Source organism: Pteronotus mesoamericanus, unplaced genomic scaffold, assembly GCF_021234165.1.
Source record: "Pteronotus mesoamericanus isolate MK-2021 breed Mesoamerican mustached bat unplaced genomic scaffold, CSHL_Meso_final contig_192, whole genome shotgun sequence".
NCBI classification, from domain to species: Eukaryota; Metazoa; Chordata; class Mammalia; order Chiroptera; family Mormoopidae; genus Pteronotus; species Pteronotus mesoamericanus.
Genome location: NW_026555082.1, coordinates 3,190,642 through 3,217,772, shown reverse-complemented (window position 1 = coordinate 3,217,772; position 27,131 = coordinate 3,190,642). Strand labels below are relative to the sequence as shown.

At 70.2% G+C, this 27,131-nt stretch overlaps 2 protein-coding genes across 2 annotated transcripts; both read right to left on the bottom strand.

The window, feature by feature from the left end:
- Nucleotides 1–1,532: 1,532 nt before the first annotated feature.
- On the bottom strand, nt 1,533–5,828 carry SIVA1 (SIVA1 apoptosis inducing factor). The gene is made up of 4 exons (XM_054567688.1): nt 5,641–5,828; nt 3,500–3,694; nt 2,764–2,920; nt 1,533–1,679 (listed from the first exon to the last, which is right to left on the bottom strand). The coding sequence occupies exons 1-4, from the start codon at nt 5,756–5,758 to the stop codon at nt 1,622–1,624; spliced, it is 528 nt and encodes a 175-aa protein (XP_054423663.1). The 5' UTR covers nt 5,759–5,828; the 3' UTR covers nt 1,533–1,621.
- Nucleotides 5,829–10,664: 4,836 nt separating this feature from the next.
- ADSS1 (adenylosuccinate synthase 1) lies at nt 10,665–24,962 on the bottom strand. The gene is made up of 13 exons (XM_054567776.1): nt 24,720–24,962; nt 19,461–19,563; nt 17,430–17,492; nt 16,856–16,906; nt 16,492–16,558; nt 15,939–16,046; nt 15,763–15,844; nt 14,952–15,078; nt 14,462–14,616; nt 13,721–13,845; nt 12,389–12,486; nt 11,110–11,259; nt 10,665–11,014 (listed from the first exon to the last, which is right to left on the bottom strand). Exons 1-13 carry the CDS (start codon nt 24,909–24,911, stop codon nt 10,962–10,964), a joined length of 1,374 nt encoding a protein of 457 aa, XP_054423751.1. The 5' UTR covers nt 24,912–24,962; the 3' UTR covers nt 10,665–10,961.
- Between the last annotated feature and the right edge of the window lie 2,169 nt (nt 24,963–27,131).

Here is a 27,131-nt window from a genome sequence, read left to right as displayed (position 1 = left end):
CGCGGGCGCCACCTGGTGGCGAGGGGAGGAGCTGGCCGCCCCGCCCCAGCGTGACCCGGCTCCCCCCTCCCACGTGGGCGCTCCCGCAGGTGTAGCCACACAGCCCCGACGTCCCGAGGGCCTAGCACTTGCCTCCCAACCCTGTGGCGTCCCTGGGGTGGGGGGACACATCAGACGCAGGCCTGGTCCCCTGGGCAGTCCCTCCCCGCCTCAGTCCCCACAGGCTGAGCTCTGTCCCAGCAGCGACAAGGCCACGCACCCCCGTGAGCCGCAGGCACAGCCACGCACACGCGAGGCTCTGGAGGTCCAACTCGGGTCTCGGGTGATAGGCACGTGCCTCGGACGGGACCCTGTGCGCCCGCGTGGGGGACATGCAGGCTGTGTCCACAGAACCACCACCTGCGCCCCTGCCACCGTTTCCAGGCACACGCCCCAGAGAACTGAGAGCCGGGGCCCCCAGAGACGTCGGCCGCCCCACGTGCATGGCGGCCTCGGTGACGGCAGCCGAGACGAGGACGCGGCCCCGTGTCCACGATGGGTGACGGGTAGCGCCAACGGTGGCCACGCACCCAGCGGCGTCTCCTGCCTGACGGGCCGGCACCGCGCCCAGTGCAGCGAGCCGACGCGGGAGCACAGGCCCCTGGGGGCAGAGCCGTGCGAGTGGACTGGGTGCCACTGAGGTGCGCCTTCCAGCAGGTAAACGGGAAAAGCGCGCTCCAGAAACCAGGGAACAGTGGCCCCTCCGTTCCTGAAACGCGGCACACAGCCCCCGAGCGCGGCGGGCGCAGCGCAGACACGGGGAGGCGCCTTCAGAGCCGGGGCGCCAGCAGGGGGCGTGCGCTGCTCCTTCCGGGACCCTGCGTGCGGGGGCCGGCCTTCGGGACGGTACGATGGTCAGAGGCGGCTTCAAGGGCACGGGAAGGACGCAAGCGTGGCCTTGCCCTGGGTCCCCGGCCCAGGTGGGTCGCCTCCTGCAGCCGCCCGGGGGGAGCAGTCTGGGCTGCCAGCAGACAGGCCCCTCAGAGACCAAGGCCAGAGCAGGCTGGCCCTGCAGGGCAAGGGGGCCCTTCCCTCTCGAGGCTGCACTCGGAGGGGGGTGTGGCGGGGAGATGGACACAGAAGTGCCCTCAGCCCTGGCGCCGCCCACGCTGCTCCCGGTGTGAGTCCACGGGGACGCTCGGGGGGTGGGCACGAGTTCAGGGAAAGCCTGGGCGCCGCCCCTCCCCCCGAGGGGCACTGGCCCAACGGTCACCCTCCTTGGAGTCCGACGAAGGGTTCCAGCCCTTCCTTACCAGGGCTGGCCGGGTGGGCTGGCGAGTGACCCACCGGGTCACTCAGTCTGCCCGTCTGGGAGGTTGGGTGCCCAGGCACGCACCTCGCATGGAGCTCAGCGGGCGCTGCCCAGAGGCCCCGACTCCTCCGTGGGCCCCAGCGCCCAGCTGGCCACAGCAAGCCGCACCCTCAGGACCCTGAGCATCAGCAAGTCCTCTGGTCCAAATATACAGAATTTATTTGCTCTGTCGCTAGAAACACAAATACCAAAAAGAAAGCCCCCGGCCCCCGCCCCGCCCTCTGCGCAGACACCAGGGAGGCCGTCCAGGTGACGCCGCCACTCCAGCCCTCAGGCTTCGAACACGGCACAGCCAGCACAGAGCACTTCCTCATGAAGGTCGCCGCAGCTGGGTCAGCACAGGGAGGAGAGGAGAGAGGAGCCGGCATCAGGAGAGGGGTTGGGTCCCCCCACGTTTACACGTGGAGGTGCTACCCCCACGCTGTCGGCTTATGGGGGGACAGGGCCCCTGGCAGCAGGTGCCGTGAGTTAGGATGAGGTCCCCTGCAGGAGGGGACCAAAGGACAAGGAAACGTGATGAGAAGCACACGCAGCAGGGAGCCGATGCAAGGACGCGGGGAGGCCACCCCAGGGCACCGGCAGCCCCGGAGGCTGGGACAGGCCAGGCGCGGCTGGGAAGGCACCGGCTCCCGACGCCCACCCCAGACCCCCGGCCACCAGAGCGCGAGGACCCAGGCTGCGGTCTGTGGGCCGAGACCGCCGAAGAGCCTGCTGGGGCCCACAGGCACCTCCTGGAGCCCGCCAGGGCCAGGGCGGCTCTCGTCAAGTAAAGGGTTTGCAGGAGACGTGTGTCAGGAGGGTCCTGAAAGGCCAGGAAGGTGGCAACGTGCTACAGGCAGTCAAGGAAGGCCACTGGACCTGTGGCGTCACTGAAATGTCACAGCCGGGAGCTCAACAGCTTTCAGGCAAGCCCTGTGTCTACCGGCGAGCCGTGAACCAGCCCCCGGCTCCTGCCTTGACCAGCAGCTGAGCTGTGAGTCTGTGGACAGCCAGGTGCCGGCGCAGGACGCAAGGCCGCGCCCGACAGCTAGGGTGAGGGCAGGACACCGTGCGACCCGGACCAAGTCGGCGGTTTAAACACAGGGCAGGGAACCCAGCCTGCGGCTGCAGCCCGGACGGGCAGGTGGGGGCGAGTCTTCTCATGGGCACAGGCCCTGGGCGGGGACACACACTCGAGGGGCGGGCCCAGCAAGCACCCGGCCTCCCCTGCAGACGCGGAGGCCAGCACAGCGTGCCCACCATCCCCACCAGGGCTGGCACCCGAGGAGGCCGGGGCAGGAGAGCCGCGCGCCGTGTCCTTAGGCCAGGGCCGCTGGCCACGCCAGGGATACGGCGGCCGCCTGCAAAGGCACCTCCCGGGGAACTGACCGTGGCCTGCAGACACCCCCGCGCCCCGTGGGCCCGGCACTTACTCCACGAGGGTGCACAGGGCGCAGGCCGCAGCCCCGCAGCCCCGGCAGGTGCGCACGCAGCGCCCGCAGAGGGCGCGCTCACACTGGCCGCACGCCGCCGTCCCGTCCACAGCTCGCACGCACGAGAAGCAGGCTCTGGACACCGCCCCAGACGCGTCTGTGAGGGAGAAACGCCACCCGTCAGCCAGAGCCGGGGCCTCGCAGCGCTGGGGACCGCGGGGCCACCCCCTCCTGCGAGGACAGGCTGACCCCACCGCACCCGACTCCCTGGACCCTCGGGACCACCCGCAAGCAGGCGCGCGCAGAGCCGTTTCGGGAGGAGTGAGCCCAGGCGGTCTTAGGCTCCCGCACCAATGCCCGCGCTCTGGGCGCCGCTGCTGGGGGCCAGCCCCCCCGCCTGCCCTGGCCACCTCTCGGCCTTCGTCCCCCGGCGGTCCTGCCCGCGTCGCAACATGCGGCTCGTGTCAGACTCACAGAGGCTCCTGGGCAGAGACTGTAACCAGAGTCGGGCGACAGTCTGAAACGCGCCCTGACACGTGACCTGGAGTGGCCACCCAGGCAGGACCCTGCGGCCACAGGGAAGGTGGGCGGGGCCCTCAGGCGGGTCGCCCAGGGGACAGAGCCTTCGCAGGCCCGGGCCTCCGGGGCTCGCCCAGCTCCAGCCCCCACTGGCGGGACGGCACCTGCCGCGTCCCCAGCACTCCACCGGGAAGGGTCTGCTGTCGGCCGCACTCACCGGCTTCGCAGGCCTGGGCTCCCCTCCTGGTCAGTCGGCCGTCTGGTCCAATCAGCATCTGCCCACGGGTGGCCCGAGGGGCCTCCATGGGGCCAGGCTTTGGGGACTCTGGCAAGTCGACGATGGCGCAGCCTTCCTCCCACACGTGGTCCATGCAGGCCTGGGCCCCACGAAAAAGGAGCTGCCTGGTCTTCTCTGGGGAGACAAAGCCCTCCCGTTTGCACCCCCGAAGCGGGGGAGCCTTGCACGGCCACCGGTCCCCAGAGCCCCCCCGCCCCGTGTGCTCGGTCCTGCCTCTCCCAATGCTCCCCAGTGAACGGGTCCCCCCTGCCTGCGGCCCTTCCTTACCCAGGCCCTGCTGCCCCGCCCCCCGGAGGGTTTGGCCCCACCCACGGCCCCACCGGGCTCCGCCTCCGGCCATGCTGCTCATTTCCTCGCGGACTCTGGAGGGGCGGCGGCCTGCCCTTACCGCCGCTCCCCGCCAGCACCCCCAGGCTGGTGAGGGCCCTGCGCTCTCTCTAGAGCCCTTGGCGGCCACCCCGGAGCTGGCGCAGTCGCTCGGCACCCGCAGCAGCTCCCCCCCACCGGCCCACCAGAGCTGGGTTGCAAATGCCAGAGACGGGCTCCCCGTGAAACGGACAGGACAGCCGTCGGTGGCTCAGCGCACCCGGCTCCCCCGTGGCCCCAGCAGCCCCGGGCGATGGGCACCGGCTGGGAGCTTCGCTGTGAGGCCGACGCTTGTCTCAAGGCCTGGGAGTCAGCGTGACGGCCTCGGGCTCGGAATTCGTTACATGTGCGATGCAAGTTCACACGGGGTGTCCTGCCCACGTGGCGAGAGGCCCAGCCACCCTCCCTGAGGGGCCTGCGGTCACAGAGCCCTGCGCGCCCTCCCAGACGGTGGTCCAGGGTGGGGGGCCCAGAGCCAGGCCTTTCTTTGGGTTTCCACTTTTAGGTCTTTCTTTTCTTTTAGATTTTATTTGTTTTTAGAAAGGGGAAAGGAGGGAGAAAGAGAGGAAGAGAAATATCGAGGTGTGGTTGTCTCTCGGGAGCCCCCAACCAGGGACCTGGCCAGCAACCCAGGCCTGGCCGCCCATGGGCATGGAGGGGGACACTCTGCCTTTGAGGACCACGCCCAGCCGGCAGTCCAGCTGCCCGCGCCGTGGTTACAGGGGGCACACGCTGCGGCGCGGCGCCAGCCCCGTGGTTCCCCTCGTCGTCACCCCCAGGCCGGAGGAAGCATCTGTGCACGCTGCCTGCGTGCACGAGGAAACAGCAGCTGCGCGGCGGGGCGTCCCGAGGCGAGAACTGGGGTCCTCATGGCGGGCGCTCCGCGCCCCTATCACACAGCCGCCCCCTCCATCACGAACTTTGTCACTGCCAGCGGGCACCCACCTACGCTCGCGACCTCCCCGCCATCGCTGCCCCGGAGGGAATACCAACCAGCCCAAACCGACGGCTACTAACATCAGCCCACCTGAAAACCTGCACGGAGGCCGGGCGAGGCGGCCCCCGGCGCCTCCCATCGTACCCCGAACCGCACCTCCAGCCGCACGAGACCCGACAGCACCTCGGTTCCCGCCTTCGCACCTGCTGCCCCGCCTGCCTGCTGGCTCCCCTCACCCCGCGGGACCAGGTTCGGCGCCGGCCCTCCTCGAGGCAGCGGACGCCCCTGCAGGGGGCCCTCCCCAGACCCGCCCTTCCGCGGCCGGCCCCCCAAGGCCCGGGAGCTCCCGGCTGGGGGCGTCTCGCGCGCAGCCGCAGTGCCCGGCAGGCAGGGCGCGCTCCGCAAAACTCTCCGGTTAGGACGGGTCCAGCTGCCACCTCGGCCCACGCAGGACGCCTCGCTCCCCGCCCTCTCGCCGGCCTAAGGGGCCGCAGCACCACCCTGGCCAGGGACCGCTCTGGCGCAAGTGCGACGTCCCCGCAGGGCCGAGCTGGGAGGAGGCACCGCGCAGAGGCCGCCCGTTAGGGGATGTAGGGACTCTTCTCACGGGCATTGGCCGCGACTCACGCCCCACTCACTGCTCCCGACCGCCGGTCTCGCGGCTGGTGCCCGGCCGCCCAGACCCAGGGGGCGCGGCCTTTGGGGACCGCCTGCCCAAGCCCCGCGTCGCGGGGAGGAAGTCCTACCCGGTACTCACCGAAGATCTCCTGCGAGTAACGCTCGGCGCACACGCCGCGGCCAAGCTCCTTCCAGCCCACGCGCACCTTCAGCTGCAGCGGGGCCGCATCCCCGAAGGGGCTGCCCCGCTTGGGCATCGCCGCGGGCCCGGGGGGAACTCGGTGGCCGCGCCGCGCCGCGCCGCTCTCGTGACGTCTCAGACGCGCGCCAACCCCTGCGCAGGGCGGGGGCGGGGCTCATACTCGGTGCCGCACGGGATACGCCGAGGGAGAGGACGTGGGCGGGGTTTGTGCACAGCAGGGCTCAGGATAGGCCGGCGGAGATGTTGGGGGCGGTGCTCGTGAGCAGCGCGGGAAAATACCAGGAGCCCAGTGGGCACGCCGGGGCTGGGAGAGGGCGGTGTCGTGCGCACGCAGCCCGGGATAGGCTGGTTGAGGGCCAGACTCGCACGAGAGGCGGCGCGTGATAGGCCGGAGGCTACCTCGGGGGCGGGAGAGGAGGGGTGTCTCAGCCTTTTCCCTTGTGGTTGGTAAACAACTATCGAAACTGGTTGCATTTCCAGTTTGTCCCCTTAGAGGTTGGGTTAGAGGACGATTCCCTTTTTCCTAACTTTTACTTGGTCAGGATCCCCATCCTCACGGAAATGGAAAGTGACTTGGGCACGCCCCAGGGGCGTCCCTGAAGCAGGCCTGACCTCACGTCTGACCCCGCGACGCCAGCGCGGCTGCTCTGACGGAGCCGCGGGGCGCGCACGGGCGCACCGTGCTCGGGTCCTCCGTGCCCGAAGGGGCCGGCCCACGGCTTCTCCGCCCGGCCCCACCGCCGCGCCGCTCCCTCCCGCCTGCTCCTTCCGGCTCCGCCGTCACACGCACTTCCGGTGACGAGCTCGGACGCCTTGGTCTGAGTGGCGTCACGCATGACGTCACGTCCGTGGGCGGGAGGGTGTCTCCGCAGGCGCGCAGTCGCTACATTGGATGATATGTTATAATATAGTAATGTACTGTAGACCTGAAACATATCATCTTATTAACCAGTGTCACCCCAGTAAAGTCAATAAAAAACACGTTTGCAGCTCTTGCATTTTAGTCTAACTTGAAGACGTATTTGTCCAGGGTCCACTGAGTGTTGTATTCGTTTGTTCCGGTGGCCGAAGCACCGCCGCCTGGCCTGCGGGGCTCACACTGGACCCTGCCCCTCGTCCTGGAGCTGGAGGTCCCAGAGCAGGTTGCCGCAGCATCTTTCCCTCCAACGCCTCTCTCCTGGGCACGTGGGTGGCCACCCTCTGTGTCCCAATCTCGTGTTATAAGGTCACCAATCAGTCTAGCTCAGGACGCAACCCATAGGACCATTTTAAAGCTTAACCACCTGGTTCTTTAAAAAACTGGAATAGAATGACCATTTGACCAGAAAGCCCACTCTCGGGCGCAGGAAGGAAGTGAAATCACTTTCTCCAGGAGAGGCCTGCGCCCCTCTGTTCACTGCAGCGTAACCGGCAGCGCTAAAACACGGGCGCCACCCCGGTGCCCCACAGAGGGCGGGCGGGCGAAGAAGAGGCGGTGCACGCATACGTACAGGGGAGTATTGCTCAGCCTTCGAAAGGACATCCTGCCCTTTGCAACAACGTGGAAGGACTTGGAGGGCATTGTGCGACGTGAAATAAGACGGAGAAAGACAAATACGGTGTGACTTCACATGTGGCATCTGAAATCGTTGAACTCGCAGAAGCAGCGAGTAAAAGGTGGTCACCAGGGGCTGGGGGCGGGGGTGGGGAGGAATTGGTCAAAGAGCACAAACTTCCGTTATTGGATACGAGAGGTCCAGTCTGAGACGGCCAAACCTCTCTTAAACGGAAGGGAACGCTCTTCGGTTGTTTGTGAAGTTCAAAGTTTTTCTTCGGGCTCTCCCCAAAGCGCCCCACTGCGTGAACCGGGGAAGCAAAGCACTCCCTTCTGCGCCTGCGTGAAGAGCCCAGCCCCCAAAAGTCAGATCCCAGCGGCAGTTCGGGGAGTTGGTGTGCGCTCCCGGTGCATCCGGCCCTTTGCCTCTCTCCTTCCCTGCACCTTGTTCTTTCTTTTTTTTAAAAAAAGATTTTATTTATTTATTTTTAGAGGCGGGGAAGGGAGAAAGAGAAACATCCATGTGTAGTTGTCTCTCGTGTACCCCCCACTGGGGACCTGGCCCACAGCCCAGGCTTGTGCCCTGATTGGGCATCGAACCAGCGACCCTTTGCTTCACGGGCCGACACTCAGTTCACTGAGCCACACCAGCCAGGGATCAACATGAATTTTAAGGGGACACCATTCAGCCCCCAAGTGCCAAGCTCTGCACGAGGCCCTTGGGGGTGGCGTTGGGTATGTTGACCGAGTTCGGCCCTCTGGTGGGACAGCTATCCCAGAGGGGAGGCCCTGAGTCAGCAGCCCCCCTCCACCCCGGGGCGGGGACATGGGGACACTGGTCCCGTGCTCCTGCACCGCACCTGCCAGTCGGCAGAGCTGGCCTCAGAAAGCCCGGCGGGGCGGGAGCGAGCATCCATCCGACCGAGGAAGGTGGCACCTGCTGCGGTCCCGGGAGCCTCCCAGGAGCCGCAGCAGGCGCCCCTCCCACCAGTGCCCAGAGGCGGAGGCCGGATGTTCAATCAGACTTGCCTCAAGGGCCAAACCATTTGAGTAACTTTTGCCTCAGCTGTTCCTAAGCTGTGCCATGTGATTGTATTACTTTTAGTAACTTCTGAATGGGGGTGTAATTCAGTGAAATTGTAGTATTGATACCCAACGGGTTGCCCGCAGGTATGTGTGCAGTCCCCTGCCTTAGGAGAGGCGCGCCTGGTGACTCAGGCACCCTCCCTGCCCCCACAGAAGCCACCGGCACTGGGCTTCCAACCCCGCCCGGGAAGCTCGGCCAGGCCAGACCCTCAGGGCGCCCCGTGCCTCGCCCCTCTCAGCACGCGGACTCCGAGGCTGCCCGTGGCCACGTGGTCCCGGTGGCCCGCCCTGCGGGCGGCTGCATGTGCTCCGCGCGTGGGCGGACCGCAGCTGGCCTCCCTGGCCATGGGTGCCTGGAGCAGGGCCAGGTTTGGGCGGCAGTGGAGGCAGCTGTGCTGAACATGCTCGTGTGAGACTTTCCGGAACCCCGTGTTCACCCTTGTGGGTCAGTGCCTGGGAGTGGGGGGTGGCCGGGGGTGGGTAGATGTGTGTTTATGCCAAGGAAACTAACAGCTTCCCAAGGTGCTGGGACAAAACACATTTTATCAAACTACATTGCCAGATCTCTTCATCCACGTACTGAAGTGGACCCACTCTGAGTTTGTCCACATTATTGGGGCTGCATTATTGGTGTTAAGTACAGAGACACCTTATTATAATGACTCAGACCCTCTAAACCTCTGGTATGGGAAAACCGGGGCCATCTGTATGAGCCCCCCCCCCATTAGGGACACAGGCTCCTGTCCCTGGGCCGTAGGAGGGAGCCAGTCAGCGCTGGGGGAGAATTATTTCTCCGCTGCGTTGATGTCCTTTCACCTGTAAAACCTGTGCAGGTACATGAGACCCAAAAGGGTGTCTAAGCTGCCCCACCTGCTCAGTGGCCTAGGGGACAGAGTGCATTCCTAACTGAGGCCGCGTGGGGCTGGCTACTCCACTCTCTCCCAGTCCCAGAGGCAAAGCTAAGTGATCAGAGAAGGTGTGCCTCTTTTTTCTACATTTTTGTAGAAACATTTTGATAAATGTTTCAAAAACACCGATGCCAGACTCCTGCCTCCAGGGCGCGAGACCCCACCTTATCTGCCGCTGATGCGACCCTGTTCATCCTTGGCTCGTGGCTCCCTGGAACCGGGGGTGCACACCAGCCCTTCCCTGCGCCCCTGGGGCCCCGGGAGCACCGCGGCCGCTCCTGCGCTCAGACCCTTCCCAGGCCGCCAGGAGCCCCGCTCTGGGACGGCGCTCTGCTGGGCCCGGATACAACCTCTTTCTCCAGTCTGCAAAGGTTCGGGTCTTCCTTGCGCTGACGCACGCCTCGCCGCGGCCTGGGGCTTCCTCCTAAAGGTCTTGTCCCGAGATGGAGGAAATAGGGCACGCGCCTGGGCCGGAGCGGAGGGTCAGCAGCCAGCGCAGAACCCAGACTGAAAGCTTCTGGCCGGTCCCGAATTAAAACCTTAAAACCGCAGGCTGGCAGCGTGGAGGGCTTTCTCTTTCCTTTGAAAAAGGCCGACTCTGGTCGACCACCAGAATCGTGCATCTCAGGGGTAGCAAGATGCTGCCAGACAGTCCCCTCACAAGGAGAAGCCATTCCCTGGGGGCCGTGAGGGGCGGGGCCCCCAGAGCTCACCTGTCTCCTCACTGGGCTGTGGAAGGGGGGGGATAATTCTCTGCGAACTCAGGCCGTTCCTGTGTGTGCCTGTCACCTGCGCCCCACAGAGCCCAGCTGCCGGTGATGGGTGTTCTCCTGACTTCGTTCAAGTCCCTGCAACCACTCTGGGTACCGCTGGAGATGCCTACAAGCCCGGTGAAGCCCAGGGCTCCGCGTCTCCCTCGGGGAGCCAGCCGCACCGGAGGCTCAAACCGGCTTCAGTGACCCAGCCAGTACTCTGGGCGCGGAGAAGCCCGCTCCCACCCTGCTGACGTGGGGCCTCTCCACGGAATTCCTCCCCTCTCTCAATGACATCCAACGGACAGCCATTTTTCTTGATTTACCCCAAACCCTGAGGAGCTGTTGAGGAAGCTGCTCAGCTGGGTGCCTGGGGCACAGCCAGGGACGTGCCCGTGACCGGTGGCTCAGTCCAGCCGCTGAGACCCAGGGGGGACCGGGGTGGGGCAGGGGTGTCGGGGGGATGCTTGGGCTCCAGATCAAAATCCTGTGATATTTGGTTTTGGAAAACGCACGTGGTCTCTCTCACACGGGCTGGTTCTGGCAAACCTCCTGGCTTTGTGAGCCACACGCGTGTGCCACCCAGACGGCTGTCCCGGCAAAGCATCGGTGGCGATGTTTAGTGTTTAAGAGTCAAAACAAAAGGACCGAGCTGGAACAGAACATGCGTGACCACTACCATTCAATGGCCCTTGGATGTTTATTGCTAAACTGCTCTGGCCAGACACACAGCCACGTGGCACGAACGTGCCGCCAGAGTCCGTGCCTCCAGCGCGGGGCTCGCTCCGAGCGGCAGGGGCGTGCGGCCGTGCGCCGCACCGGCTTCCGGGCTTCCGCGCAGCCGCAGGGTCCGCGGGCTGAGCCAGGGCTCGCAGCCGACGCCCACGCGGGGGAGCAGCTCCCTGCCCCGGTCTCACGCGCCTGCTCTGCCGCCCAGGACGTGGGCGGGCGCGCCCCCTGGGGCCGCGCGATCACCGTCTAGAACAGCTGGATGATCGAATCCCTTGATTTGCCGACACCAACCCACTTCACTGAAAGGAAGGAGGGCGTTCAGGCTGGGGCGGGGCGGGGCGGGTCGGGCAGGCAGGGCGGGGTGGGCGGGGCGGGACCGTGGCGCGGCACCCACCTGCCACTCCGACGTGGTTCTCCACAAACCGAACGTAGCTCTGGGCCTGTGGGGGCAGGTCCTCCCACTTCCTGGCGCCCGTGGTGTCTGATTTCCACCCAGGCATCGTCTCGTACTCCACCTCGACCTTCTGCAGGATCTCCTGGTTAGCTAGGGGCACACGGGGGCGGTGACGTCCCTCAGGCGTTGCTCCTTCGCCTGCGCGGACCCTGGGTCGCGGGGACCCCCAGCCTGCGGGCTGCTTCCCTGGGGGCTCCGTGGCGAGGGGGGCAAGTCGCCCTCCTGGGTTTTCTCAGGGTTGGGGAGGGGCACCCCTTCCAAGCCAGGGGAACACGTCCACGCTGCACACGGACTCGTCACGTGCTCTGCTGGACTGTCCGTGGGTAACTCAGCTGAGCAGCGCCAAGGACCCTGCTTGGAGATTCTAAGGGGCTCTGAGTTTGCCCTGTTAAGAAACCCTGATTGAGCTGAGTCCCCGGCCCTTCCCAGGACAGGGACCCCGCTTGGAAGGGACACTGGGCTCGCAGCAGATGCCGACCGCCTGTTACTGACGGAAGACGCTGGAATGAGCCGTCCGCCCCGCGGGTCTTGAGCCCCAGCCCCTCTGAGATTGTGCCGCCCCGGGGCCCTGACCCTCGGCCCCATGGCTCTCCTGCTGCGCCCTCTCAGAGGTCAGGGTCAGCAGGGCGGGCACTCGGGAGCCACTGGTGGGTCCACACAGCCAGGGGAGGGCAGGGCAGCTCGCCCACCGCAGGGGCCGGGCCGGAACCGGAACCGGGGGAGGGAGCCGCCGCCGGGAGTTGGGCCGGAACGTGATCCCTCAGGAACCGCGAGACTCAGGAAAGCAGCACAACACTCAGGCTTTGTCCGGGGAGGGACGGAGGCAGCGAGGCCCCGGTGGGTCTTACACAGCCCCCTGAAAGGGTGCTTTCCTAGGCCAAAGGGCCCTCTTCCCATCGCAGTGTTAGGTCCCCAGAGCAGTCGCATCTGCTCACAGGAGGCGGGCCTGGCGCCCAGGCGCCTGCGGGTCCCCTGCCCGGGTTGGTGCCGAGTTGCCCTCCACCGGCCGCCGGGCCAGGCCCCCGAGCTCTTTCCGAACTGCGGGACGTGCCTGCGGCCGCCCAGAGACCGGGAGGGCCGCCCTCGTGGCTGAGAGCCTGCGAGGCCGGGGTCAGGCGAGCACTCCAGGGGCGGCCCTTCCTCTGGTCGCTGGGACCCGCCGGTCACGCCCACCCCGGGCCGGTGCAGCCGCCCACGCGGGAAGCCCCTCTGCGCATACCTGGGAAATAGGGGATCCTTTTCCCGTTCAGCTTGTAGGAGACACCGACTTTGATCTCGTCCAGGGCGTCCAGGATGTCCAGCTTCGTTAAGGCCAGCCTGTCCAAACCAAGGAGACACGAGGGAAGGGGCTGTGGGCAGGGAGCTCTTGGCGTTGCCGGCCCCTCCCCCGTTCCCCTCCGCTCCGAGGACAGGGCATGAAGCGAGGCCCTCAGGGAGAGGCACGGCGGGCAGGCTGGGGCGCACCTCCCACGCCATCGGCCCTCTACCTGCCCCAGGCCCAGGAGCCTTCAGGAGGCTCTGCCCGCTGCCCGGCCGCCCGCACAGGCCCAGCCGCGTCCACGCCACTGACGCCAACGGTGGCGGCCGCTGCGCCGCCCTCCCTCCCAGCAGGCCCTGGGCCCAGGACCTCACACAAGCTTCTCCCTTTCCCGTCTCCCTTTCAGCCTGGCTCTGAAGTGCCTATGAGTACAGCCGGGCTCTGCCTACAAACAGCATTTCATGCCCTGGCCGGGTGGCTCAGTGGGTTGGAGCATCGTCCTGCGAACCAAAAGGTCGCCGGTTCGATTCCTGGGCAGGGCACAGGGTTTCCTGGGTTTCAGGTTTGGTCCCCAGTAGGGGTCGCGCAAGAGGCAACCTATCAATGTTTCTCTCTCACGTGGATCTTTCTGTCCCTCTGTCTCTCTCCCTTGTCCTCTCTCTAAAATCAGTGACCGTGTCCTCAGGTGGGGATTAAAAACAAAAACAAACAAAAACACCATTTCGCGTCAGCGCCCTGGATCGGCGGTTCTCCAGCCCCGTCTCTGCAAATTGCCGGGTCTTTCCGGGGCTCGGGAGAGGCTGCGCCGCCTGCAGCAGGGGCCTCTGTCCGGGGCCGCGAGCTCAGGGCGAGGCCTCCCCGGCACTGGGTCCCACGCTGTGTTGGGACGGGGCCTCCCCTGCCCACGGCCCCCGCCTCGCCCCTGACACCCCAGAGGCCCGCGCAGCCCGGCTCGGCCGCCCGGGCCAGCTCCCGCGCGGCAGCGTGCGGGGCCCTGTGGCTCTGGGTCCACCGCCCCCTCGTCCACAGGTGAACTAGCTCAGCCTCTCGCAGGGGCCAAGGTGCCCTGTGGCCTCCACGGCGTTGCTCACGGCTCGGGGCGCCCGGCACAGGGCTCCACGGACCACCCAGTGGGGCCCCGCCGTGCGACGGGTGCAGACGGGCTGACAACGCCCCAGGGGGAAGACTGTGGCCCTGAGCCCCGACACCCAGCCCCGGTGGAGTCCGGGGGGTTCGTGAGGGTCCCCGGGGTGGGCGGGCGGTGCTGGACGGCGGCGCGGCACAAGCGCTTACGCGGTGAACCCGTTGACCATGTGAGCGTATCGCAGGATCATCAGGTCCAACCAGCCGCAGCGCCTCTTCCTGCCCGTGGTCACCCCCCACTCGTGGCCGCGGTTCTGAAGCAGGTCGCCGATTTCCTGCGTGGGGACAGGGCAGGTCCGCGGGCGCAGGAAAGGGTGCCCGGCCTTCCCCCGCGCGTCCTCGCCGCTAAGGCTGCGCCCCCTGCAGGCCCCTCCTCGCAGGCCAGGGCGCCCCGGCTGGGGCTGCGCCTTGCTGGCCAGCGGGGGTCACAGGAGGACTCGGACGGGGGTGGGGGGCACGGGCCCTGCTCACCCCCTTCCCGTCGGCACTCGTGTGCAGGGGGCGAGGGCAGGAGGGGCCAGTGCGAAGCTTAGCGGGGGCTGGCGGGTGCGAGTCTGCCCCCCCGTGGTCCCTGCCCCTATGCCTGCGTCCCCTGCCTGTTAAGGCTGCCAGATACTTCTGGACGCAGCGCCTCTCTTCCTGCTCCGGCCCTCACACAGGGCGGGTCAGGGCAACGGCCTCCTGCCCTCGAGGCCGGCAGGACACAAGGCCAGGTGCCCCAGGCGGGTCCCCGGCATCCTGAGGGTCCTCTCTGAGCCAAGGGGGGGCCCCGACGCCACTCGCCAGCAACGCCCTGGGGGCAGGGCTGTGTGGCACGGCCTGTCCTGGCATGGCCCCCACGGGCGCCTGCCCCCGCCCCGTCCGCAGGGGCTCCGCCGGGCGGGGGCTCACGTTGATCTGCTCGGTGGGGAAGGCGCCGATGCCCACGCGTGTGGTGTAGGCCTTGACCACGCCGTAAACGTCGCCGATGTTCTGCGGGGGGATGCCCAGCCCCGTGCACACGCCGCCCACCGTGCAGTTGGATGACGTCACAAAGGGGTAGGTCCCTGCAGGACAGAACAGGTCGGGGACCCTCCGCCACCCCCCCAGGTGCCCCCAGCCCGGGGGACCCTCGGGCAGAGGCCAGTGGTGGATGAGCCCCCGGCCCCTCAGGGGTCTCCAAGGAGAGTGTCTCAGGGGCCATCCGGGGGCAGTGGCCCCACAGGATTGGGGACAGGAGGGAGCTATCCCCGCCCCGCCCGGTCTCCCGCCCCCGCAGCGTCAGTCAGTATGAGGGGCGGCACCACTGTTTTCGCGGCTGGAGGGGAGCACGGTGGAGGCAGGGGCCCGGCCCTGTGCCCGTCCCCTGGCAGACACGAGGGCCCAGCCTGCCAGGACGTACCGAAGTCGATGTCCAGGAGGGCTGCGTTGGCACCTTCCACGAGGATTTTCTTGGGGGGGCCGTGGAGCGCCTCGTACATGAAGTAGACGCCGTCTCGGACCATGGGCCGGATGCGCTCGGCGAAGCCCTGCGGGAGCAGCGTGGCTGCGGGTGGCAGCCCCCCAGCGCCGCCCCTCCCCACAGCCCGGCTCACCCGGACAGTCCCCGCCAAGCAGGTCTGCACACGGGACCGTCCGGGGCTGGTCTGTGAGGCCCAGCGCTCTTCTCAGGGAACGTGCAGTGTGTTCCCCAATTCCTATGTTTTGGCCCGGACCCCTAGGCGCTCAGAATGGGGCTGCCCGGGAGGCAATCAAAGCGCAGACGAGGCGCCAGGCAGGCCCTGACCCCACAGAGCTGACCCCGCAGAGCTGAGGTCCCTATGGGTCCGTCCCCGTCCTCGCTACAGCCCCAGACAAGGGCGGGAGGAGCAGGATCCCGGCCTTGGAAACTTCCGGGGGGGGCTTTGTGCTGACTGCTCCCTGCCCTCCGCCCCGCCTGGCCCTCTCGGGGCCTGTGGGACACCCTCACCTCCTGCCTCAGATGGGACAGGGACGGCCTCCCTCCCCCAGCTCCCCCAGAGAGGACGCGGGCCCAGCCAGGCGGGCGAGCCGGAGCCCCGAGGAGGCCTCCCGACTCACCACCCCCGTGGGGGGCTCGCGCAGGAGGCCCGCCACCCCAAGATGGCGCCCCGAGGTGTGCACTCCGGGAGCCGGCAGAACGAGGCGGGGCCCCCCCGCCCCGAGCCCCAGGCTGCCCGGCCTCCCCGCTCTACCTTGAGTTTTCGGAGTTGACCCTCAACGTCTATTTCCAACGTGGGGAACATGGACTGGTGCTGGTGGGCCAGGTTCTTGAACCTGCCGAGGCGACAGCGACTGAGCCCCCGCAGCCTGCCGGAGCCCCGAGTCCCTCTCGCCGGCCAGGCGCCCGGGGCTGCGAGCGGCCAGCTACCTGGAGGAGAACTCGTCGAAGTCAGACAGCAGGTCGCAGATGCGCAGGCCCGTGCGGGCCGCCTTGGACGAGTAGGCGGGTCCGATCCCCTTCCGGGTCGTGCCGATGCTGAGAGACGGGTGGCTGTGAGCAGGGGAGGCCTGGGCCCCGGCCAGCGCCCCCGACCTATCTCCACCCCTGCCATGGAAGGTGCCCGTCCAGCAGCGGCGCCCGGCAGTCTGGGCGGCTGCGAGGACCGACAGGCCAGCTCTCAGGGCCCCGGGGGCCGGGAGGGGGCAGGCGCAGGCAGGACAGGCCGTGCGTGGGGTCACGGTGGGCCGGGAATCCCGGCGGCAGGAGCGGGCAGCAGGGCGCTCCTCGGGGGCGGTGGCCAGGGAGGACGGCACGACCCAGGGGGAGGCGGGCTCGGTCGGCCTGCAGGACTCGGGGCGGGGGCGACCCCCCGGCGGCTGCCCCCCGGCGGCTCCGGGGCTCCGGTCCAGTCCCCTCCCACCCGGCCGCGCTGGCCGGCCGCGCCCGCAGGACGCCAGCTGGCGGCCACTCCGGCACTCACTTCTTCCCCTCCTGGGCCTGCCGCTGCACCTCCTGGAGCCCGTCGACCGCCTGGTGGAAATCGAACACTGCGGGCCGGGAGGGCCCCGGGCGGGGACAGGCCGGGCGTCAGGGGCCGCACCGGGCGTCCTCGGGGCGGGGGAGGGGCCCGGTGTGGGAGGGGACAAACAGGAATCTGGACGCCGCTCCCCCCCCACCCCTGTGGGACCGCGAGCCCCCCGGGGCGTGGGCTGCCCAGGGGCACCATGATCCCGACCACCCTGAGCTCAGGAAGGCCGAGCAGAGCCACGTGGGCTCAGCGTCCGGGACGGGGCCACGGAGGGCGCCCTTCGCCGCGGGGCGGGGCGGGGGGCCGGGGCACTCACCGAGGTGGGCGCGGTCCGAGATGACCAGCCTCTTCTCCCAGTCCTTGAGGCCTGCGGGGGGCGCAGGCGAGGGGGCTGAGGCGGCCGGCTGCCCGCGCCCGCCCGGGCAGGAGCCACCGCCGTCACCTCCGAGGGGTGCCCAGGGACGGGCCCTCCCCTCGTGGCCTCTCCCCGCCGGCGGTCCCACGCCATCGCCCCCGGGGGCACCTGCCCGCATCCCGCAGGCACCTGTTGCCCCCCCGGGCCTCCGTCGTGGCGCCTGCGTCCCCGGCGCCCGGGCACCCTCTTCGCACCTGCCGTGACCTGAGCCTGGGGCGAGGCTCTGCTTCCCTCCCGATTCTCTCGGGGGCGCGGGCTGCCTGGCTGCGGTCAGCCTGCCCCGGCACCACCCTTGCGGGGCCCCTCAGCCACTGCCCGCCTGCCTCCTGGCCCCGAGGAGCCCCCGGGAACCACACCCCTCCCCGAAGGCGTCGTCAGCCCACCAGAGAAACCGCAGAGCCAGGCGTCGGCCAACTGGGCCGCTGGGGACACTCAGGTGTCAGGACAGGGCGTGTCTCTGGGGACTCAGACCTACCTTTCTTCTCGTTCTTTTCTGCTTCTTCAAACAAGCCCGGCAAGTGGACAACCACCCCGTTGCCTGCAACACACGGGTGGAGGCGGAGCCCTGTCACGGACGCGGGGGACCCGCGCTCACCATGGCACGGAATCCGCACCCCGCGTTCCGAGCAGCCGCGGTCGCGCGGCTGAGACAGGCACGCAGCCCCGTGTGCGCCATGGGGCGGCGGGTGACCTCACGTGGTCCTTCCGGGCCCCGGAAGGCCCCTCGGCCTGAATGAGGAGACGCCGCGACGGGATGGGCCTTGGGGGCGCCGTGCTGAGTGAAACCCCGCAGACACTGGGGGCGGGTGTGGCCACACCCACACGGGTCCCGGGGAGGGGGCAGGTCTGCGGGGACAGACGGCAGAGGGCGGCGCAGGGCTGGCGGTGGGGCTGGGGGTCCGTGCGTGACTCGGATGAGGTTCGGTCTGGGAAGGAGAGAAGGTTCTGGAGACGGGGCGGGGACGGCGGCCAGAGCACCCGCAGGGACGGGGCGGAGCGGTGGGCCGGGCTTGGGGTGACAGCCACGTTCTGAAGCCAGATTGCGGTGACAGCGGCCCGCCGGCGGGTGACGTCCGTGGCGCGGAGATCGAGCCTCACGGACGCCGCCCCAGTCACGGAAACGGCCTGAGGCGGGAGCACCGAGAGGCCGGCCCCGCGCTGCAGGCGCGAGCTGGCTTCCGGAGCCTGGGGTCCCGCCACACGGCCGAGCGGGCACATGGGCCGATGGCCCCGGGGCCGCACGTCCCCGCGGGGCCCAGGTACAGCCAGACGCGGGCCCGTCCCTCTAGCACCCGGGCCGCTGGGCCAGGCCACTGGCTCCCGTGGCACAGGCTTGGCCGAGGAGAACAGGACGCCGGTCCAGAAGGGAGTGACTCCGACAGCGCGAGCCACGCCAGGCACAGAAGGTCACCTAAATGCCACACGTCCTGAAATGGCCACGTGGCAGGGCCAGGGAGCGTCGCCAGCTCAGGGGCAGCTGCCTGAGCTCCAGCTCCCTCAGCCCTCACGCGGTGTGATTCTCGGGCGCCGTCCAGCCACGGTGCCTGGCATGCGGGCCCCTGCTGATGTGCCCTGGTGCCCGTCCAGCCTGGGCTCCGGGCACGGGCCCCGCCGAGTCCCCAGCTCCTCCGAGACCAGGCAGAGCGCCCCCACCCCGTGAAGTGGGGCCTCTTTGGCCTCGCTTGCTGGCGAGCAGGCGGGGTGGGGGCAGCAGACGGGCCAGGCCGGGGCCCAGGGCCCGCCCCCACGTGGAGCGGGTGCTCGGAGACCCCTGCTCGGCCCGCCAGCATGCAGCCCGCGGCCCACGCCTCCCGTCCAGGGGCCGGGCCCCAGGCTGCCCCTGGGCACTGCAGCCCCTGCTTCCGGACCCAGGAGGGGTGGGCAGAGATGAGTCACGAGTGTGGCTCGGCCAAGGAAAGAGCCAGAAGGAAAAGCACTGGAAACTCTTCGAGCACATCCCAGGGGCCTGGCCCGGGGACCAGGACAAGCTTCTCCGGGCAGGGGAGGCTGAGAGCCGAGCGCGGAGAGGGAGCCAGGCCTCCTCACCGAGGGCGTGGGGGCAACGGGGCGGGGGCGGGGCTGGAGACACCCACGCAGCCTGGAGGGGGTTCCGCCTCTCAGGGGCACCGCAGAGTCACCAGGCGGGCTGGGGGCGGGGGGCTGCTGAGGGCACGAGGCCCTCACGCAGGGCCAGGAAAGCACAGCTTCCTCCCCCAGGCCCGGCTGCCCGCACGCAGCCACCGCAGGAGGCCTGGCCCATCACGCACGCGCGCCCAGGCCCACACCGCACCCCCACGTGGGCTTGCTCAGCACCCTCGGGGAGGCTGGGAGCTCGGCGGAGCCCCCGGCACCCTCCCTCGCCTTGGCCCAGGCTGGGAGGTGCCCTGGCTCCCTCGCCTGCCCCATCGGGCTGAGGGCCTGAGGACGGGCTCCCAGGTGTGAGAGCAGGGTGTGCGGGGGCAGCCAGGGCTGACAACGCCCCCGGCGGAGCGGCGGGGGCACTCACCGATGAAGGACACGGCCTTGGTGTTGATGATGCCGCTGGGCAGCAGATGGAAGTCGTACTCCTTGCCGTCCACCACCACGGTGTGGCCCGCGTTGTTGCCCCCCTGGGGACAGAAACCGGCCGAGTGTCCAGGAGCCCGGGGGCTGGGACCACCCGTCCACGCCTCCAGCCGCACCCCGGGCCAGCGCGAACGCCCGGCGCCCGGCACCGCCTCCAGGCCGCGTGGGGTTGGGGCACCGCCCCCCGGGGCCCGGGCGGGCCGTCCATGCTGGGTCTAGGGCGTCTGGCCTGGCGTCGGCTCTGGTGCGCGCCTGGGGTGAGCTGGGTCGGAGCCCTGCTCCTGGAGCGGATACGGGGCGTCTCCCACAGCCCCTGGAGCCGGGGCCTCCGCCGACGCGGAGGCACGGCCCTGCTGGCCGCACGGGCGCAGGCCCCCGCGGCGGCGGGCTGGCCATCCCTCAGGGCCCACACCTCCACTTAGGGGTAGAAAGGAGGACGCAGCCCTGGGACCAGCCCCGCCCGGGGGACGCCAGGCCACAGCATCCCTTTCTGGAAATTTTGCGGACGGGGAAGGCCTCACGAAGAGAGAGGCCCGGCCGGCAGCCCCACGTCCCACCACTAGAGGGCACCGTGGTCCCCGGGTGCCGGTCCTCCCAGCCTGGGGCTGCCCCGCCCTCGGGGTCCCCTCAGTGAGCGAGCTGGGAGCTGGGTCCGGGCAGGGGCAGGTGCCGGTGGTGTCCATTCTGCGGCCCTGCCCCTCATGCGTCCCCAGGACCCCCGCGCCCAGTCGGCCCCGCTTCCTGCCTCTGTCTCCCACGGACACCGGCTCCTCCTCGCCACACTCGCTGCCCCGCCCTGCAGAGGGGTCCCAGGCTGCAGGCCATGGAGGCCTCAGCGCCTCCCCCGCAGGGCCTGGCCGGGTGGGGCCTCATGGCCTTTCGTTGCCTGCCCCAGGCCGGGCCGAAGGACACGCTGCCTCCCCGGCTCCCGCGGGGGCACCTGCCCCTCACCCCGTGTCGGGACAGACTGCCTGTCTCCCAGCTCCTCCCCGAAATAGCCGGGGCGGGGGCAGCAGGCGCAGAGGCGAGTCGCTAAATGAGGAGGGGCTGCAGCCCCGCCCCCACCCCTGCTGGCTCCCCTCGAGGGTCCCAGACACCGGTGTCGCGCCCACAGCACCCACGGGTGTCTGACACGCCCCGTGGCTGGCCCGGGGCGTGGAGGCTGTGCTCGCGGTGGGCTGTCTCAGAACGGGGTCACCAGCATCCCAGCCTGCGTCCTGGCGGCCCTGCCTCGCCCCCGGCGCGAGCCCCAAGGGTGGACCTGCTGCTCCCCCAGGCCCCGTGGCTGTGGGGGCTGTGGGGGGCAGGGAAGCAGAGGACAAAGGGGCTTCCGGGGCCGAGCACTGAGGGGGACACCCCGTGAGCGAGGGCGGGCAGAGCGCCAGGCCTCGGGGGCCCCGGGTGGAGTCTGTGCTGGGAGGGGACCCGGATGAGCCTCCCAGAGGGGCTGGGGGTGGGAGGAGGTGCAGGTGCAGGGTGGGGAGCGGGGCAGCGAGCGGCGGGGCGGGCCTCCCCGCAGACCCCAGTCCCGCCCTGCAGGGCGTGGGCAGCCGGGGTCCAGGCAGGCGCGCGTGACCGACGGCCCCCGGTCGCGGGGTCCTTGCGCCTCCCGGACCCCCGCGCTCCGCCCGGCCCTCCGCCCACGTGGGCACCGTCCCCTCAGGAGGCTCTCTGCACAAGGCCTCCCCCACGGCTGCCTTTGCCACCCAGTGAGGGGCAGCCGGGGGAGGGCAGGGAGGGGCGTTGTCTCCGGGGACTGACGGGAAACCGAGGTGCCCAGAGAGGGGAGTGGGCAGCGGAGCCCAGGGTGCCAGACACGCCCCCGCCACGGGGGCCGCCCCCCGGCCCGCCTTGCTGAGTGCCTGGCAGGGGCCTCTGAGCGCCTTTGCTTAGTATAAACAGGGCCCCCGGGAACAGGCTCTGGCCGTGTGGACCAACGGGCGTCACAGGACCCCGGGCAGCGCGGGGCCGGGCGTCCGCCCAGAGGCCACCCCCAGGGCCGGGTGCGGAGCCCAGGGTAGCTATGCCAGAGACCTTGCTCTGTCCTCCCCTGGGCTGCAGGTGGCAGGGCAGGGACGCCCCCCACGGGCCATCCTCAGGCTGGGCCCGGCCGCTGCCCGCAGGCCCAGGGAGCGGCGGCCAGGGCTGCTGGGCCGCGGCCCGGGTTGCAAAGCCGCCTGGAGAGGGCAGCTGGCCCGTGGGCGGCCTGTCCGGCCCGGCCGGGCTGCGGGCTGCTCTCTGCCTCCCTGTCCCGGGCGGCCGTGTGACCGCGAGCCAGCCCGTCGCAGGTCGGGGCAGCCCAGGGGTCCCCGGGGCTCCGCGCCAGCATCTGCCCCACAGCTCCCGGGAGTCGGCCCCCCGCACCTGCGGGTCAGCGGGAGCGGCACGGGCCGGGGCGGCCTCCAGGGGTTCTCCCCTCGGTGGTGGTGGGGAGGCGTCTGGTACAGCTCTCAGCTCCCCCAGGGCGCGGAAGCCCCCCCACCTGCCAGCCTGGCCAGTCGCTCAAAGTCCCCCGTGGAGGCCAGCTGCCTCCTTGGCGTCAGGGACCGAAGGAAGGGGGGCTACCGCCCTCTCAGGCACAGGCGCAAGGCCAAGGCCAAGGCCGGCCCACTCAGGGATCAGACCAGCCTGACCTTTCCTGTCCCCACTGGCGTTCAGCCGGCCCAGGCCCAGCCGCTCACGGAGCCTGTCCCCAGGGGGCGTGGGTGGTGACCTGGGCCGGCGACACGCAGCCCCGGGCGTCCCCGATGTCCCTGCAGGGGGGCCCCGCACACCCTCCTCATGCCCCTGTTCAACACAGGGAGGGGCCCCCAGATGGAGCCTACTCTGTGAGCCTCGCCGCCCCGATGTGTCCCCAGCCTTGCTCTCTAGCATCTGTCCTTGCCTGGCGTTCCCGCCGTCTGCTTGGAGGCCTCCCCCTTGTGGCCTCTGACCGGCCAGGCCCCTCGCCCTCCCCACCCACTCCCCTGCCCCACGGTTCCCTCTCTGGCCCCCACTGCACGGCCCCCTCGATGGCTGATGGCTGGGACGGCAACTTTGGCCTCACACGTGGCCCAGGCTCCCGCGAAGCCGGCCTGGCCTCCCTGCCCGGGGACACAACCCCGCCCCCTCTGTCCGTGAGGACAGGGGAGCGTCGGAGAGGACAGGGGAGAGCCTGGGGTGGGCGCGGCCAGCCCTTCAGAGGCTGGAGGCCTGCAGCGCTGTGTGGCTGTGGCGGCCGGGAGGAGGCCCCCGGGCAGCGGGGGCAGCGGCCGGTTCCATCAAGGCCGTGCGGGACAGGCAGCAGGGCCGGCTCGGGTGAGACGTTGGGCCCAGGTCCGCGGGCGGCCGGGGAGCTCGCGTTCCATTCACCCCGTTCCATTCCCACTGACAGGCCCCGCCCTCCGTCCGCTCACTCACGCAGTCCCAGCCAAGAGCGGCTGCCCTCCCGGGGGCCCCGGGGCGAGGCCTGGGGCAAAGGAGGGCGGGGGGACGCGGGACGTGAGGCTGGGAGAAGGGGGGCTGCCTCTGAAACAGGTCCTGCAGGCGAGGAAGAGGGCGGGGGCCCCAGGGCCCGAGGCGGGGGCGCAGGCCCCCAACGACTGAGATGAGAACGAGGACAGAGCAGCCGTGGGGGACGCAGCTGCCACCGGGAAGGCCCAGGTCCGGGTGACAGGCCAGGCGGCGTGGTCACTGCGGCTGGCCGGTGGCAGCCCTTCCGGGCGGCGCCCAGACGGACTCCAGCCCGGCCTGCGCGGCCCCGGGTGCGCCTGTCCGCTCGCTGCGGAGACGCGGCCCTGCTGGCCGAGCTGGTGGCAGAGCTCCGCCCGAGGCCCCTCCGTCCGCACAGCTGGAACGGGCTCCCGGTGGCCCAGGGAAACTGCAGAGCCACTCCGAGGAGGGGGCGGGCCGCGAAGGGCAGAGAGGCTGGCCAGGCCAGCAGTGGGCGAGGAGGGCCCTGGGCGTCCCCCGGGCAGGCCGGCCGGAGGAGGGGCGTCGTGCGCTGGGGAGCGGAGGGGGGGTCAGCCCACAGGCCCCGCGCCGCGCAGGGCCGCAGGGCACAGGGCTCACACCGCAGGGGCTCGGGGGCTGCCTCTGCGCTGGGCTCTCGGCGGGGGGTGGCCTTGCTCCCCCCACCCCCGTCCCCGGCTTCGGACGACCGTCCTGAGTCGCGCCCAGGAAGCGTCTCCCGGGAGCCCCGTCAGCATTGGGCAGCGGTGGCCCGGCTGCTGGGCCTGTCCCTTCTCAGGGGGCTCTGGGCCCAGCGTCGGGGCGGGGCCCAGCGTCGGGGCGGGACCCAGCCCGAGGGAGCCAGGGCCCAGGGGCGCCCCTTCCCCGTTTTGGGGCGCATTCTTGCTGGTGGCTCTCAGTCCCAGGAGCACCGATGCCCACGCCCACCACTGGCCCCTTTGTGCCCTGACCTCTGTCGGCCAAGGCAGCAGGCACAGCCGGGCGGCCCTACGGCAGGGCAGCGATCCCTGGGGACCGCCCGTGTCCCTCACCCCCTCCCCCGGCAGCAGGCAGAGGCCCCGCCCTGGGCCCTCGGGGGACGAAGCCCAGCCCGGCCTCCTGGGGGGCACTGCCAGCTGCTGGTCACCCCGGCCAGATGCCCAGGGCTCCTGCCCCCCGCTCCGTCCAGCCTGGACCCTCCTCCTCCTCGCCCCGCCTTCCTCCCCACGTCCTGCCCTAGCCCCTGCCTCCTCTTGGCCGACACCCCAGGGTCACACCCTCCCAGACACGCCTTGCTCGCTCAGCCCGCCTGCTCCCCAGCCCCCCGCCCCCACCGCAGGCCGGAGCGCTGTGTGGCGACAGCCAGCCCCATCCCAGGCTGCACAGAATGAGGAGCGGGGGCGTCCCCGCAGTCCTCAGGCCACCTGGGAGCTGGGGTCCCTGCCTCCCCCCACGGGAGGGCCCAGCGGCACACCCAAGGCCCACTCCACCCCCTGAGGATCGGGTGTCCCCAACTCAGCAGGGCTTGTATTTATAGCTCTGCCCGTGGCCCGCGCAGCCGTGGGGGCGGGGCGGGTGGGGAAGGTGGGTCCGCGGGACGCGGTGTCCCGCGCAAGGAGGGCAGGGTGAGCGCGGGGAGGGGGTGTCGCGTGGCTGGGTGGGTGGTGGGGGGTGGCCGCTGGGAAGGTGTCCCCGGGGGGAAGGGCTCCGAGAGGCGTGCCGAGTCCGGGCAGGGTGGGAGGCTCGCTGGGTGGGGAGCGGCCCTGCGCACCTGGCAGCGGCTGATGATGTCGGCGTCCGTGGCCAGCAGGTCCACCACCTTGCCTTTGCCCTCGTCCCCCCACTGCGCGCCCAGCACCACGGTCACCCGGGAGCCGGTCGCCGCCGCCTCCTGCTGCAGCCGCCCCCGCTTGACGCCGCCCGCGCCGGGCGGCCGGTCGTTGGAGGCGCGGGTCGCCGACATGCTGCCCGGCTTGCCCGCCGCGCTGGACGCCGAGAGTCCGCCGGCCCCGCCGTTAAAAGGCGCCGGCCCGGGGCGGGGGGCGGGCCCCGGGCCCCGTGACGCTCGGTGACCTCCAGCCCCCGGTCCCGCCCCCGCCGCCGCCGGGAGCCGAGTTGGGCCGCGGGCACTTTGGGGCACACGAACGGGCGGCTGGCGCCGGGGTCCCCCGCTCGGGCCTGTCTGGGCGCCCCCAGAACGTCACGAGGGCGTTTGCGCCCCCCGCCCCCGGACCGGCCTGGGCGCTGCGACCCCATCCCGCCGTGCCCCGGACCTCGGGTTTCCGGGACCTGCGGGGGCCCCTCCGGCGCGGGCGCGCGGCCTGCGAAAGGGGAGCTGCGTCTCTGCGCCCCCCGCGCGAGGGTCCGCACGCCCGGCGACTGGGGGCACGCACCTACCCCGCGCTGAGCCCGGGTCCCATGGGCCGGCGCGCGCGCCCTCTGGTGGCCGCGGCGAGGACAGCGCGTCTCCCCCGCGCGCGGGGCCCAGGTGCCAGGTGCAGGACGCGCTGTGGGGCTGCGCCCGCCCCCGCCGGTACCAGCACGCGGGCTGCATCTGAGAGTCGGGCTGCCCTTGGCCCCCAGGGCCGCGAGTCCAAGAAGGAAGGGCCAACCCGTGCCGTCAGGGCACCTGGCAGGGCGGGTGCGCAGTGGCGATGCCCAGGGCGGGGTCTCCGGGGGGCCACCCCGGTCACTTTCCTGCTCCCGCTGCAGCGGGACTGGATGCCGGGACAGGCTGCATGACAGCGGGGTGGGCCACCACGCCCACACGCGTCCCCCGTGGACTCTGGCTTGCACACAGCGGGCCCCTTGGGGACAGTAGCGCCCTCTTAGGCCCCCGCTCCAGGCCCCTCCTTCCTTCCCTGGGGGCTCACGGCGCAGACGGGCCCAGGGCCCACCCACCAACCTCTGGCCTGGGGTTGGGGGCTCCTGGCGTTCCCAGGCTGGAGACAGGGAGACCAGCTGCTCCTCAGGGAGAAGGGAGTGGACGCCAGCTGGTCACACGAGGGTCGCTGGTGGAGCGTCAACGATTCCAGCCCCAGCCGAGGGCCACCCTGCCCGCCACCTCCAGGCGGGAGCCCTGGCAGTGACCCTGGGCCGGGAACATGGCCCCTCCTCACACGGGGACGCCCATTACCCCTCCCCCTCAGCACTATTGAGGGGAACCCTGAAGAGTGGGTTATCAGCAGGGTGCAAGGCGCAGGCTCCGGGTCCACGGCGGAGCAGGTGCCAAGGGAGCCGCCCAGGAGGCGGGTGGAGCCGGGGGCCGGCAGGAGGCTGCGCCCGGCTTGGGAGTTCAGGTGGGAGTTTGGGGTGCAAGAGCTAGCTGTGTGGACTTTGCAGGAGGGGCCGGGGACTGCCGGAGGGTTCTGTGTGCTTGTTTCCAGACGAGAGGGGAGGAGCGGAGCCTCCGAAACACCCACCAGGTGCCATGAGAGGATTTCCTGGAGTCCCGCTGGGGGGGTGTCCTCTCTGCCCCCCAGGCAGACCCAGACGGGGACCAAGGGGACACCACTGGCATTGGATGGGCTCTGCAGGCCAGACGCTGGCGGTGGCACCAGTGCCCCAAGCCCGGCGCTATAAATAGCCAGCGGCCCCGGGGAGCCTGGCCTTTCCATAAACAACCCTTCCCAGGCCCGCAGCTGGGGCCCTGCCAGTCACACGGCCCAGCCCGAATTAGAACCCTCCCCCACCCCCACGCCACCCCTCGCGGTGGCCCCGCGCATGCGGGCCTGTCACCAGGGTGGCGGCAGCGCTAGTCACCAAGCTGGGCCTCCAGCACGTCCTCAGGGCGCACGTGGGCTTGGCTGCGAGGTTCCCACGGTGCGGCCTCACCTCACGGGGGACATGCGGGGACCGGGACCCAGGCCCCTTGCCCTGGAGCTCGGGACAGCGCAGGGTGGGAATGAGACATGGGGCGGCCGCCTGGGGGTCAGCTCGGTCAGGGGTGACGCACAACAGCCCCTGACCCGGCCGTTCCCTGCTTGGACCCCCAAGAAAACGAGCCCCCGTCCGCTCAGAGGCCGGGTCAGGGGCGGGCAGGCACAGCGGCCACGCAGAGCACCGGCGTGCTGACCCCACCAACGGGGGCGGGGGGGGTCTCAGAAACACGCAGAATGCAAGACGCCAGAGGGCTCCCGAGGCCAAGTGTCCACAGAAGGCAGACACAGGGACAGGGCTGGGA

Coding starts and splice junctions, on each gene's coding strand:
- SIVA1 (XM_054567688.1), bottom strand. CDS start 5,758: ATGCCCAAGCGGGGCAGCCCCTTCGGGGATGCGGCCCCGCTGCAGCTG. Junction 3,695..5,640: donor TTACTCGCAGGAGATCTTCG/GTGAGTACCGGG, acceptor TTGTCTCCCCAG/AGAAGACCAGGCAGCTCCTT. Junction 2,921..3,499: donor AGCCCAGGCCTGCGAAGCCG/GTGAGTGCGGCC, acceptor TCTCCCTCACAG/ACGCGTCTGGGGCGGTGTCC.
- ADSS1 (XM_054567776.1), bottom strand. CDS start 24,911: ATGTCGGCGACCCGCGCCTCCAACGACCGGCCGCCCGGCGCGGGCGGC. Junction 16,047..16,491: donor CAGGCCCAGGAGGGGAAGAA/GTGAGTGCCGGA, acceptor CCCGTCTCTCAG/CATCGGCACGACCCGGAAGG. Junction 14,617..14,951: donor CCTCCTGGACATCGACTTCG/GTACGTCCTGGC, acceptor TCTGTCCTGCAG/GGACCTACCCCTTTGTGACG.